The sequence below is a fragment of the Scleropages formosus genome, chromosome 18 (assembly GCF_900964775.1).
Source record: "Scleropages formosus chromosome 18, fSclFor1.1, whole genome shotgun sequence".
Classification (NCBI taxonomy): Eukaryota; Metazoa; Chordata; class Actinopteri; order Osteoglossiformes; family Osteoglossidae; genus Scleropages; species Scleropages formosus.
In genome coordinates this window covers 23,836,590-23,850,325 of record NC_041823.1, presented here as the reverse complement: position 1 = coordinate 23,850,325, position 13,736 = coordinate 23,836,590, and the positions used below count along the sequence as shown (strand labels likewise).

Here is a 13,736-nt window from a genome sequence, read left to right as displayed (position 1 = left end):
CGGCTCAACAAAGCAATTAGTCATACGAACATTTCTTTTTCCTTTCTTTAATGGACTAGACAAGCCTCCAGGCAGATCAAACAAAGGTTTCGGGATGGGGTGGATCGCTCACTCGCTATCGGGTCCGGGGGAAGAAATAGCGAAAGTAATTAGCCCCAGCTGTGGCTGCCTTATCCCCATCTCCGCCCGCTTCCCCGGCCGCCTCAGCGTGTTACATCCTCTTTTTCTATGCTTTTAGTTCTACTCTCTCCACCGTCAGTCATGTTCTTTTTTTCAAATCTTTTCTCAACCTTCTGTCTCATTTTCTGTTCTTTGAGATAGAAGTTATACTACTGCCTTACTGAAGCTGCTGACAGTAGAAGCTCTTTGGTGTAGGCGATGTTCAGCATTCCTCCAACATTTTTAAATGGTCAAGGATGACATGCTGTGCCACCACTGAGTGCTCCTGCAGGTTCTCCACCATCACTTCTTTGTTGACTGAAAAATCTCTTTCTACAGAGGCTTTACCATGTGAGAGGATCAGGAGCTCTTTCACTATTTCCCATAGATGGCACCACTCTGCTTTGGAGGATAACTGCTCATCGTAGAATTCATCCAGCCTGTAGCTCTCTGATTTGAAGGACCTAAAAGAATCAGACTCCAGACTGTGGTCATAGAACTGACTAAACTCCTTCAGAACTTGTCTAAACTCCAACCTCAGATTCTGACCATTTTGGTGATTCTGTGGTCATCCAGGACTCTCTCTGTTATGAATCCAACTTTTATTTTTGTGACATCAACATGGTTCTCAGCATCATCATATTGCACCTGTAGCAGCCTCAATGTGGTGGTGGCATTCTCCATGACAGCTGGCTTTACAAAATTCTCTAAAAGCACCCTCAACAGACTGACAAGGTCCCCATTCACAAATGGGAGCATGGATTTATCAGTTTGGTCATTTCCCAGGAAAGAAGCCATTTCCCTCACCACATAAAGAAAAATGTATAGTTTAGCTGGGAAGAGGTCATCTCCAAAAATCTTCTAAACGGTCCTGAAAGACTTTCTTGTTGGCTTTGCTACTTTTCCTTGTTTTGTAGCATTTATGTAGGTCTTTAGGAAGGGCAAGACCTGTATTGCATGCTCTGCCACCTTCACATTTTCAAGCCATCAATGACTGCAGAAATTAAGAGGGAAACATGAGGACCCAGTTACTGTTGTGTAGTCTTCCCTGCATGCTGTCACAGCCTCAAATAACCATTTGAGGCTTAACAAGGCATTTCCAAGCTCCCAGTCTGTAGCTGCACAACCAACTCTGAAGGAGTTGTGCAGGATGTGTAAACCACAACTTCCAACATCCACCATTTTCTTACCTGTTTGATGTTGGATGTTTTTTTTTTGCAGAAGTGATTGAAGTTTCCAGTTTACATTAGGGCCATCCATTGAGAGCTGCATGAGGTTATGGAAACCAATTTCTGAACACACATTTTCAATGTCCGCATACACCTGGTCTGCAGTGTGATGGCCCATGAAAAAAAGAAGTTAAATACCTTATTGTTATGTTGCTATCCTGCCAAAATCCCACATGAACATCAAACTGGTTTTTCTTCATTTCATGGTTTAAGTTCTCATCAGACAAAAGCACATATGCAGATTCTTTCTTGGCTCCTTTCTTCATCAATGATGCAATGTCACTGTCAGGAAACATGGTTTTGAAAACAGCTCCAATGTTAACACATGACTTGTACAAATAATGGCTTGTGATCATTTTTGTAGTTCAACAAATCTCTACCATCAGTGCTAGGTTTGTTCTAATAAAAGTTTTTATAGTGTTCATGGTCGTTTGCAATCCACTGCTGGCTGTTGCTGAAATAGTTGAAGAGGTTGATCAGGCCATAGCTTCACTGCTGGGCTTATTACATGGCTGCTGGAAAAAAGACCCCAAGGAAGGACCAAGCCTATGTTTTAAAAGGTCTTGATGCTTCTTGCCTTGAAAAAAAAAGATATAATGACCCACGTTACTGTGTTTTAGTGGGAAATATGTTTGTTGTGATTGGTTGGCATTTGATGACATGCAGGGAGTATAAGGGGGTGATTGCGTCTGCTGAGAGAAAGAGGAGAGAGTCTGGGGGCGCTAAGCAGGCTGGCTGGAGATGCAGGTTCTGGAGGAAAGGAGGTCCTTGGACCGAGAGCGTTATTTCCCCGTGTGCTGGTGTTCTAATAAAACATTCGACATGAACGCTGCCTCTGCATCCTTCTTCACCCCATCCAAACCAATAGCGCTGCGCACCACAATATAATATAACGAGAAAAAATAACACACACACACACACACACACTTTCAGAACCGCTTGTCCCATACGGGGTCGTGGGGAACCGGAGCCTACCTAGCAACACAGGGCATAAGGCCGGAGGGGGAGGGGACACACCCAGGACGGGAAAATAAGAATATACCACACAACAAATGATCTGTTATAGTCTAAGATCAAATTCAATTCAAATGACTATCATAATATAGTACTTTTATAAAGCTATAAGTGTCATGATTCCATCTGGGAAGTGGGTCATCAGACCCAAATGCAGCACAGAGGCACACAGGATGAGGGGATGATCCAAGAGTCATGGTCAGGAAACAAGCGAAGGTCACCAAGGAGCAGGCATTGTTACAAGGAGAATCCGAAAACCATGAGTCAAATGTCAGGCAATGGGTCAAGGGAGACGAAAAGGATAAGGAGGATTAAGAAACAGGAACGTCAGGGAAGAAGTAAGCAGACAATCCAGTGAGCACAAGCAAAGAGTAAGGCTGAATAAGGTTCCATATCTTCCTGCACTCTGGGCTGTCCTTTTATGTGCCCGGACCCTGATCAGCCACAGGTGTTGCTCATTACCGAGGTGGAGGGCGTGACAATAAGTATGCCTACTGGCCACAAAAGAAAGCAACAAAAACTCCCAACTGAAAATTGAGGGAGAAAAAAAAACCTCTAGGGGTCCAAGGGCCAGTGGTTGCCCACCCCTCCTGGGTGTTTTAGATTAAGCGACAATTCTAAGCCAGTTAGCAAGTAATAATGATATTTATTGATATATAGTATCTTGAATCCCCAGCTCAGCATGGAACGTCTCATCCATCATGGCAGTTGGTCATCATCTTCGGTCAGCATGGGATTCGTCTGTCACCACCGGCCGGCCTCCTCAAGTCGAGACAGTGCTCATCAAGAAGAAAGAACAGCGTCAGTAATTTGTAGCTTACTGTAAGTCAATTTAATATGCATTTATATACACACACACATTTTCTGAACCGTTTGTCCCATACAGGGTCGCGGGGAACCGGAGCCTACCCGGCAACACAGGGCAAAAGGCCGGAGGGGGAGGGGACACACCCAGGACGGGATACCAGTCCATCGCAAGGCACCCCAAGCGGGACTCGAACCCCAGACCCACTGGAGAGCAGGACCCGGTCCAACCCACTGCACCCCCTTCTACATTTATATAAAGGTGGTTAAGACAACCATGGTAAGTGGAATTACATTTTGAACATCTGAAATTTATATATTTGAAATTTAATATCAAATATATCAGAAGAGTGGGTGAAAGAATTTGATCCTTTTAAAAAAAAATCATTTGAAATTTTCATGGAATATCCTCGATGCAACCACAGTTTGTATTTATCATTTTCCAGCCAGTTATCGTTAAAATAAGAGTGAGGCATGTTCATGGAGATGGATGCGGGCCAGGCGAATAGAAGTGCCAATAGATCGAATGACAAGCGACGAGCGCTTTTATTTTTTTTAGGGCGCGCCACAACAGAGAACACTGCCTCAGGAAATTAAACAAAACAAAATAAAATAACGACAGGCTGGAGGTTTTATTTACATTTGTAATTACATCTGACATTCTGAAAAAAAATCAAGCATTTTCAAGGACATATTCAAGCACAGCATATTCAAACCTTGCAATCACCCCAATTCAAAACAACCATTTTCCAAACTTCATAGCTGGCCAGTCTGATCTGCAGCAGGGGGCGGTCGCTTGGCTCGATGGCATCGGCGTGATACAGCTACTAAATGAAGTAATGTAAATTCAGAAGTTGTTCTCACTAAATGGGAAACATAGTAGAAATATGAAAGATACATTCTTTCAAAAGGAATTAGTCTAAGCATAAATATTTTTTTTCCCCAATGCAGCTTTCAGAAAAGATCACAGGACTGGCAAATTTGTATTTAAAATGGTTCTCCGTCATATTATCTATCCTTTGACCGTAGAGAGTGAAAGACTCCCGATAATGGACTGGACTGGCTGTGCATAGTGAGACATGAATGTCTTTATGGTGGGACTTGTTATCCGAGGGTTTCGCTCAAACTGTCCTCTCCTTCTCCTGCTCAAAGAGAATCTTATTGTTACCCTGCCAGCTGTGTTATTTCTTTGTGTTGATGCTGATTTTAACTGTTAGTTAATCTGTAAACATTGCTTGCAGTCATTGGGGGAATCAGAGTGACTTTAACTGGGGTACAGTGGAAGGTGGGAAAACAAAATACCTAACTGCGGGTCACTCAACCACTTTTTTGGGCTGTCAATTTAAAACCTTAAAATTAGTATTATTCTTATTCGTATATTTGCAAATATTTTGACTGTTGGACACAAACCAGACAAATGAACACCGAGTTCTCTAAAGAACTCTATGAAAATACTTTTTCGGTCCTCAGTTTCAAGTGGTGACAGATCCTGTTAGATGCCAGTAAAATGTGGTAAAAACATGACTGTGACACAGGGGGAGGATATGTTGTCATTTGGTTGTTTCACACTGCACTTATGTCACATTTCCTCCTCAGTCCTGTAGGAGCTCCACTGCAAACTTCACTCAGTTTGAGGTAAGAATAACCTGCTGGTTCAGTACAACCTGGGAATAAATAAATAAAAAATGAGAAACTGATTTTCACATTAAATAGACCTAGCAAGTGACAGTACAAGTAGGATTTATCTTGTGTTAATTGTTATCCTGGAGGATATGTCCTTTGGTCTGATATTCTTGAGGTTTGGTAGCAAACAGAACTGTTCATCTGCTTAATAAACTCTAGCGAAGTTCATGGACATCCATAGTGGAGAAAAGAGACAGATCAAGAAAAACTATACATAGATAAATAGCATATAGAACTTTTCAGGACAACTTCACAATTACTTTGATGTTACTCATTGTTTGCATGCACTTTCAATTTTAATATGTATAAAAAAGCTTTTGAGTAAAACTGTTGATTAACGGATAAACCTTTATGCAGCTGTTGCGTGATGTACTCATGGTGGAATGTAACAAATTAGCTGTGTTTTAGAATCATGCATCGGCATCTAAGTCTCTCCTTCTGTTGATGTAACGCACTAATTGTATTTTTCTGTGAGGTGTGTGTTGCTTTGGAGAAAATTGTCTGCTAAATTAATACATGTAAAAGGAAATCTAAATGTTTATTTGTGTCCTGTAGCTTGGCTGCCTTGGAAATTCCAACTTCCTCCTTCTGTGTCAAAAGCGGGTGTAGAAAAACTTTTCAAATATAAGTGCAATGAGCTGGATATGATCTTATGAATGTTGTTAGAATAACTGAAAAAATCCGGTAGTAAGACTGACCACCTGTGGACTCGGATGTCGCAGGTTCTAACTCCACTCCTACGGTGGTACCATTGATTGAGGTACTTACCCTGAATGGATACAATGAGTATTACCCTGGTGTATCAATGGGGAAATCATAGTAAGCAGTCGCTTTAGAGAAGTGTCAGCTAAATGAATAAATATAGCAGTAAAAACATCATCTGCACCTACAGGCTTTCGTTGCTCATAAAAACATTTGATGTTTCAGATCTTCCCTTTTCTCTATAATTTCTAGTTCCATTTATTATAATGGTGTGTAAGTTTATTATTACATTTTATACTCTACAATCAGTCCAGTTTTTACATACTTTTTACTTTAATTGGTTTTCCAGGAATTACTGTATTTTTAACATTCGGGAAAACAACAAATGACTTTTATTGACTATTGGGTAAAAAAACTGAACTGGGTCACTATAATTTTGATATTTATTGAAATCTGTGTTAAGTGAATATTTCAGTATGTTGCATTAACTGATCAGAAACATTATGTATCCTATACCATGTGTGTAAATGGATTACACAAGAAGTGCAGAGTGTTTCTCCTCACAGTGTCCAACACTCCTGTCCAGGTGGGTCCACTAAGGGCTCCTGATCCTTGCTGACACACAGCAACATGACTGGAGCTCAGAGGTTCGCCCTCTTTGGCTGCCTGCTGCAAGGTGGGGAAACTAATTCCTTTACATGTCATATCGGAAAACATTTTGATTCGGTGGGTGATTCTGGGTTCAGGGTTGCAGGTTCAAATCTGGCATCATCTTCTTCCTGTATTCGGAGTGCGGTCTCCTTCATGTGTTTTTACTGTATTCCTAAGACAAGCTATTAACATTAACTGTTGAACTGAACCTCCTCGTGAACTAGTGAAGTGTCACAAGTGAATGTGTGTGTCAGGTTAAACCATGCAGTGGGCTGCCTACCAGTCCATAGTTTTCTACATGAAAACAACATCACTTTTACATTTATACTTACATTTAAATTTAATTATCTAGCAGATGCTTTCCTCCAAAGTGACTTCCAATGAACTCTGCATAGTGTTATCATCCCACACACCTTATTCACTAAGGTGACTTACACTGCTAAATAGACTACTTACAATGGGTCACTCATTCACACATCAGTGTGACACACTCTCTCTGTCACTCATACACTTTTCATGCACATCGTCACTTCCAATATATGGGACGGTTGTGTTTCATTAGGTTGTGTTGTGACGTTTTAGCTCTACATTTACATTTGTTCATTTAGCAGATGCTTTTCTCCAAAGCGACGTACATCTCAGCTCTAGACTTGCGATTCAAATATAAACTGCCTTTTGTAACGTTTCCACAGTGTTTCGGTGTTCATATGGGTTTTTTCCTTGTGTTCCTATTACTGAAAAATAGCATTTGGGTGAATTTCTGACTCTAAATCGACCTGGTGAGTATGTGTTAGTGCTCTGTGATGAAGTGCTGTCCAGTCTAGTGTTTCATTTTCTTCTGGTTCACTGCACTGACTCTGGGAACTAAAAACCTACTGGGGTAAGAGTCACTCTAATTACCTGGTTGGCTCTCTAATATTCCCATCTTTAATGTACTGTATTACTCGTCTCTTATGGGCAAAGTGTGACAGTGGTGTGTTGTGTGTTACAGGTGTTTTGTGCAGTCAGTGGTCAGTGAGGATGCCTCCGAGTATAGAAGCTCTGACTGGATCCTGTGTGCTGATTCCCTGCAGTTTCCACATTCCACCAGAGTGGGACGAATATCTGGAAGAGACAGTAAAAGGAATATGGAAAAGGGGCTTCAAAGGAGGGGAAACTGTGTTTGATTCCAGTGTTTCAGGGCAAGAGAATCAGATTCAGGGACATATAACTGGAGATTTGCTTCAGAAGAACTGTACTACAGTACTGTACTACGTTAAACCTGAATGGGTTGACCACTTGTTCTTCAGAGTTGAAGGATTAAACAGTCTCAGATACAGTTTTGATCCTCCGGTCTATATTACTGTTAAAGGTACAACACTCATTTTCATTGAATACATGTTTTACTTCACAGTGTTTTACAGTTTTACAAGTTACACGATAAAGAGTATCTGTAGAAGTCAGCGTGAAAATTGAAAATGCAGCTTCTGGTGAAAGATTTACTCGTTCTGTGTAGTTTAATCATGTACTGGTTACACAGTTCAGGACAAGAAGAAGTAAGTACAAGTTGTTTTACCGTCTGAATATCCACCAGTTACCTGTAGTGTAGAATATTGTTTCTCAGCTTCTTTCAACAGCAAGAACAATAACAGAATTGAAAGCTTTCATTTTTAAAAAGTCCCCGACACAACTTTTTAACTGTTGAGCTTGAAGCGGTAACTGGTCTGTTTTGTTACGCTTTCGGCATTTTCAGTGAGACAGTCGAGTCACCCAGTGTGAAGAAAAGCAGGTTCCTCCTTGCTCGAAATAGAAATATTTCCGATGAATATAGTTTATCTCGACTCGGAAACTATGTTCAGCGCTCAAATAAAGCAAATAACAAAAATAATAATGCAATACTTGAATACAATAATAATACATTAACAAAAACAATAATAAATACAAATATTAACTCGGTGTAAAACAGATGGAATGAAAAGACACAAACTTCCCCGAATAGATACACACTGAGGAGGAGCGTCCTCTCACTCACTCGGTACATAGTGATGTACATAAATATATTATAGTATATATTGTAGCACGCGGGGCTCTGGGTTTGAATGGTGGCAAAGAAAGATACACTGACAGCGTTCATCATAAATATTTATTGGAACAGCGGCACACAGCGCGAAACAATGTAAATAATGCTCTCAGTCCGAGGAGATTTCTAATCAAACTTCATTGAAAAATGTTATTCAAATCAGCAGAAACACGTCATCAATAAGACGTCACAACACACGTCACGTTTCCCTTACTTGAACAGTTCCCTCTGCTGTCTACCCAGTTCGTGTCATAATATAAAACAACTGTGACATAAAACTCCATGATTTCCTCACCATTAATCACAACATTAAAACACCCCCCCTCCCCCCCGCAAAAAAACAAAACAATAAAAATTACAAGTACATCACTTAAATACACACCAAACCATGTAATGAGACAAAACATCCCGCGCCGCATTTTTTTGACGCCAGCTCTTTTCCTCAAGGAGCTGCACCTCAATACAGCCGTACAGACTCCCCAACAGACACTCACTCACCCCTTATAGTCCCTGTCAGCACCCACAGCGGTTGAACAACTTTTTCACTTTCTTCGTTCAAAGTATAGCTGGTAGCTTCAAATTTAAAGTTGCTGCCTTTGGGTGCAAAGGTTGCAGGTTCAAATTGCACTGCTGGCTGTAGTAGACAGGAACAAAATGCTTACCCTAAATAGCTGCAGTAAAATTACCCAGTTCTATAAATGGGTAGTAATTGTAAATACCTTAACATTGTAAGCTGATTTAGAGAAAGGCCTGAGGTAAATGTTGTAATGCAACTGTATGTGTCAATCATTCATAGATGTGGTTGCTGTCTGCATTATGTGAGATGGTTGACTGCAGGTTGGACACCCTTGGTTTAAACTCAGTGTTTGTGTGCATGCATGAAACACTGTCATATGTGTCTAATTTTACACTTAGACTCTCCAGCGAAACCCCAGATCACTCCAGAGAAAGTGAGGGTGAAGGAGGGGGACACTGTGAGTTTGAGCTGCTCTGCTCCAGCCCCCTGTCCCATACTTCCCCCAACTCTGACATGGACCCCCAGGCTGAATGACAGTGTCAGTGTTACTGAACTGCAGGAGAAGGAGGATAAAACCAAATATGTGTCTTCTGTGTTGAACTTCACTGCATCGTATCTCCACCATAACAAGGAAATGAGCTGCTCTGCAGTTTACTCACTACAAGTGGACAGCAGTGAGAAAACATCCCAGAACAGTTTCATTCTTGATGTTCAGTGTAAGGTTCATTTCTGCACTGTTTGTATTTTTATGAAGAATGTAACAAGATTAAGAGTTCAAGTATTTCAGTGTTTTCCAGTAGCTGTTGCTTATGAGTATTTTGAAATGCACCATGTTTGAAGAAATAAAATTATTGTATTCTTGTAGTATTCTCTAAATCCACATCCTTAGAAAATTAATGTTTTAACATTCCCAGATTCCCCTCTGTCTCCATTAGTCCTACTGGTTCACTGTTAGAAGGTGATTCAATAACTCATGCTTCAGCTCCAATATGTGTTTTAGTTAATGTGGTATCAGTGTTCTAAGTCTGTCGTTGGTGTCATACTTCTACATAATTCATTGCTACCAGCTTGCAGGCATGCAATGAAATATCATACCACCTAATTGGTTTTGGTTTTTCTCTTCCTCTAGATCCGCCTAAGAACACCTTTGTCTCAGTAAGTCCTGCTGGTTCACTGTTAGAAGGGCATTCAGTGACTCTCAACTGCAGCAGCAAAGCCAATCCAGCAGTGAAGAATTACTCCTGGTATATAGTGACTGAAAGTGGGAATAAAACAGTTGGATCTGGGCAGGAACTCATCTTTAATGTATCTAGAGATGGTGGACAGTACTATTGTGGAGCTCAGAATGAACATGGAACTGAAAATTCAGCAATGGTTGTTCTACATGTGACATGTATGTCAGATTGGTTCTTAGAAGTTTTCTTACCCTGAAGTGTGTCACAGTTTTAAACATGGTGAACACTGTGGTTTCTGAGCATGATTTTTTTTGCTCAGATCCTCCCCGGATCTCTCCTCCCTGGAGCTGCAACAGGACCGCAGCAGAGATCAGCTGTTGCTGTGAGAGTCGAGGGAATCCCTCCCCCACCATAGAGTGGCGTCTGTCTGACCAGGTGCTCGCTAACTCTACTGACAGAGTCGTTGTGGAGGAGCGCCTGGGGACCACAGGGCTGAGGAGCTCCATCACCATGCGCCAGAAACAGGGAGACACACACGTCCTTTTCTGCCTCAGTCGCAACCCTCTTGGCTCCTTTGGTGTCCATGTTTACATCCCTCCCTCTGAGTCTGACTCAGGTAAAGCAAGACACATCTGTGTATTTTGTCATGAAGAACACCAAATCAGCATTCTATGTAATATAACTATTTTCATTCTTTTATGGTGATATTGTTCATTATTCAGTCAGTAACCTTTTACTGTGGTAAAAATAAAATGAAGAAAAATATTCTATCAATTTTTTTTTGCCTGTTTATTCCCTACATAGGCCTGATTCATAAGCTTCCCTCTCTGATGATTGGAACTGCTGCAGGGGCTGCTGGGATGATGCTTGTTTGCATCTTATTTCAACTTTTTCTGTGGTGAGTGTCTGGAAGGCTCATATTCATTACAGAACACACACACACACACACATTTTCAGAACCGCTTGTCCCTCACGGGGTCACGGGAAACCGGAGCCTACCCGGCAACACAGGGCGTAAGGCCGGAGGGGGAAGGGGACACACCCAGGACGGGACGCCAGTCCGTCGCAAGGCACCCCAAGCGGGACTCGAACCCCAGACCCACCAAAGAGCAGGACTGCGGTCCAACCCACTGCGCCACCGCATCCCCTACCCATTACAGAACACCTGTATAGTAACAGAATGGACACTTGGGATTTGTCCTGTTTGTATTGCACAAACACACATTATCTGAACCACTTGTCCCATACGGGGTTACGGGGAGCCAGAACCTAACCCGGCAACACAGGGCGTAAGGCTGGAGGGGGAGGGGACACACCCAGAACGGGACATCAGTCTGTCACAAGGCACACCAAGCGGGACTCGAACCCCCGACCCACGGGAGAGCAGGGCAAGGGCCAACCCACTGCACCACCGCACCCCCACCTGGTTGTATTATTAGAAGAAAAATCTTTCTGCAGGTTTCATGTTTTCTGTTAATAAAAAAGTTTTTTTGTGCTGATTTAACCAGTTTCAGGAGGAGGAGGAAAAGGCATAAGCACAGCACAAGGATGGAGGACACTGCACAGTTAATACTGACAGATCAGGTGAGTCTCACTCATGTGTTTCTGTGTTAAAGTAAACACACACTTTGATGTGTGAAATCTCCACAAAAATTAGAACTAATTACTGCTTAAAATACACATTTTCTGAACCGCTTGTCCCATACAGGGGTCACGGAGAACTGGAGCCTAACCTGGCAACTCAGGGCGTAAGGCTATAGGGGACACTAGTCTGTCACAAGGCACCCCAAGCAGGACTCGAACCCCAGACCCACCAGAGAGCAGGACCTGGTCCAACCCACTGCACCACTGTGCCACCATGCCCCCTTCGCTTTAAAATATTATCTCTTAATTATCTCAGAATATTATCTCTTTGAGGATGTGACTTTGCATTAAAATTACTAACTGGAAAAACATGTAATTGTATCATTTGTAATCCACCAACATTTACATTTACATTTTTGATTGTTGAGAAGGACTTTGCACTTCTGAGGGACAGAGAGAGGGTGATGAAAGTGATCCAGGAATATTTCAAAACTTTTACACAGTACTTGACTAAATACATGGTTTCAGGTGACACATAGCTTCCTGAAATGATACTGTTTGATTTTGCAGAGATTATATTCATAAGTGGGGGTGCAGTGGCGCAGTGGGTTGGACCACAGTCCTGCTTTCTGGTGGGTCTGGGGTTCGAGTCCTGCTTGGGGTGCGTTGCGACAGACTGGCGTCCCGTCCTGGGTGTGTCCTCCGGCCTTATGCCCTGTGTTACCGGGTAAGCTCCGGTTCCCCGCGACCTCGTATGGGACAAGCGGTTCTGAAAATGTGTGTGTGTGTATATTCATAAGTGAAAAATAACAATAAAAGATTTCTAAATGTGCAAATACGATGTGTTTTTTAATGAAGTTGCATTTAAACATTTCACAATGAAAGACGCTTTGTGTTTTTCCTAGACTCCTAAAGCCATGTTGTCGGGAGACATGGGAATCACAGGTGCTGCCGATGAGGAGGACGAAGACAGGGCCACCACTCTCCACTATGCCAACATTGACTTCTCCAGTGTCCAGAGCAATGGGAAGGAACAGGGAGTCATTCGGGGAGGTTCTCAAAAAACAACCGACTACGCTGAGATCCGCCGCAAACCCCAAAATGACATTGAGGTCAGGGAGTGTAAAGCTGAGCTGCAGGATGAGGAGGGAGAGTATGCTGAAATCCTGGGGACTAGGCCTGGGGCCGAGGGAGAGGAGAAGAAAGGAGAACCACTGTCTGAAAGTGGAGAATCATCTGAGGGTGAGCTCCAATATCCAAGTTCTACACAGGACCAAGAGGAACAAACTGAGCTAGAGGAAGAAGAGGAGATGGAGGAGTGGGGATTGTCTCATGATCCACCTGAATCCATACAGGAGGCAACATATGGGAACATCTGCAAACAGCTTCCAGCTACAGAGAAAGAAACAAGAGATCTGCTTTAAGGATGGCAGCTTTTGATATAGACGAGAGGGACACAGCTGATGGGTCAACTTTTATCATCACATTAACAGTTGAAGCAAAGGCGGTGCAGAAAAGGGTCCCAGTGACAATGAGTAAGCTGCAGTCAGAAGGAAGAATAACATTCAGCAGAAAAGCCATTAGTCTTCCTCGAGCAGTGGTGAGACACTGAGAGCACAGCTATAACCGCTGGACCTTCAGTGGAGCTCACTGTACGTATTACTTCATATAAAGCTGGAAACATAATTTTGAAAGAAAAAAGTCACTTCCAAACCTTCTAATTTATCTGTTATTCAGTCCTTTAATATTTATTTATATTTTGGTTGCATAGTGGTAAAGATTTGTCAGTGTTAAGTATGATAGTATATATAATTGCAGTGTAATAATTATACATTTCCATATGTTTTGGAAATAAACTCTCCTTTAAATTTTTATTTTAGAAACCTTTCTTCTGATTTTGCTGAAACGTGATTTTCTTCCTAGGAAGTGATTATATTCTTGCATGTCTTTGCATTTTACAGTAATATAAAATAATGTGTGTACGTGTTGCATTTGCATGCAAATGTATTTATTTTTCTTTTCCAGAGCACTCCAGTGTTCTGTCAATACAGAAGAATAAATTGTTTTTCATTCAAATTTAATTCAGTTTTACAGGATTTATATATTCAGAGCACAAAACACTTTTTTTCTGTTTATTATAGTACACACATGCAATTTGA

General features: G+C 41.8%; 1 protein-coding gene across 1 annotated transcript; it reads left to right on the top strand.

Annotated features, from left to right (window-relative positions):
- Positions 1-4,791: 4,791 nt before the first annotated feature.
- Positions 4,792-13,308, top strand: LOC108919123 (sialic acid-binding Ig-like lectin 10). The gene is made up of 9 exons (XM_029246029.1): positions 4,792-4,841; positions 6,178-6,267; positions 7,234-7,593; positions 9,217-9,534; positions 9,948-10,211; positions 10,313-10,609; positions 10,798-10,891; positions 11,502-11,577; positions 12,483-13,308. The coding sequence occupies exons 2-9, from the start codon at positions 6,222-6,224 to the stop codon at positions 12,999-13,001; spliced, it is 1,974 nt and encodes a 657-aa protein (XP_029101862.1). The 5' UTR covers positions 4,792-4,841; positions 6,178-6,221; the 3' UTR covers positions 13,002-13,308.
- Positions 13,309-13,736: the final 428 nt, after the last annotated feature.

Excerpts from the sequence above, each read along its gene's own strand:
- LOC108919123 (XM_029246029.1), top strand. The coding sequence starts at position 6,222 with ATGACTGGAGCTCAGAGGTTCGCCCTCTTTGGCTGCCTGCTGCAAG. Across the intron at positions 7,594-9,216 it reads GGTCTATATTACTGTTAAAG|ACTCTCCAGCGAAACCCCAG; the intron begins GTACAACACTCA and ends TTTTACACTTAG. Across the intron at positions 10,610-10,797 it reads TCCCTCTGAGTCTGACTCAG|GCCTGATTCATAAGCTTCCC; the intron begins GTAAAGCAAGAC and ends TTCCCTACATAG.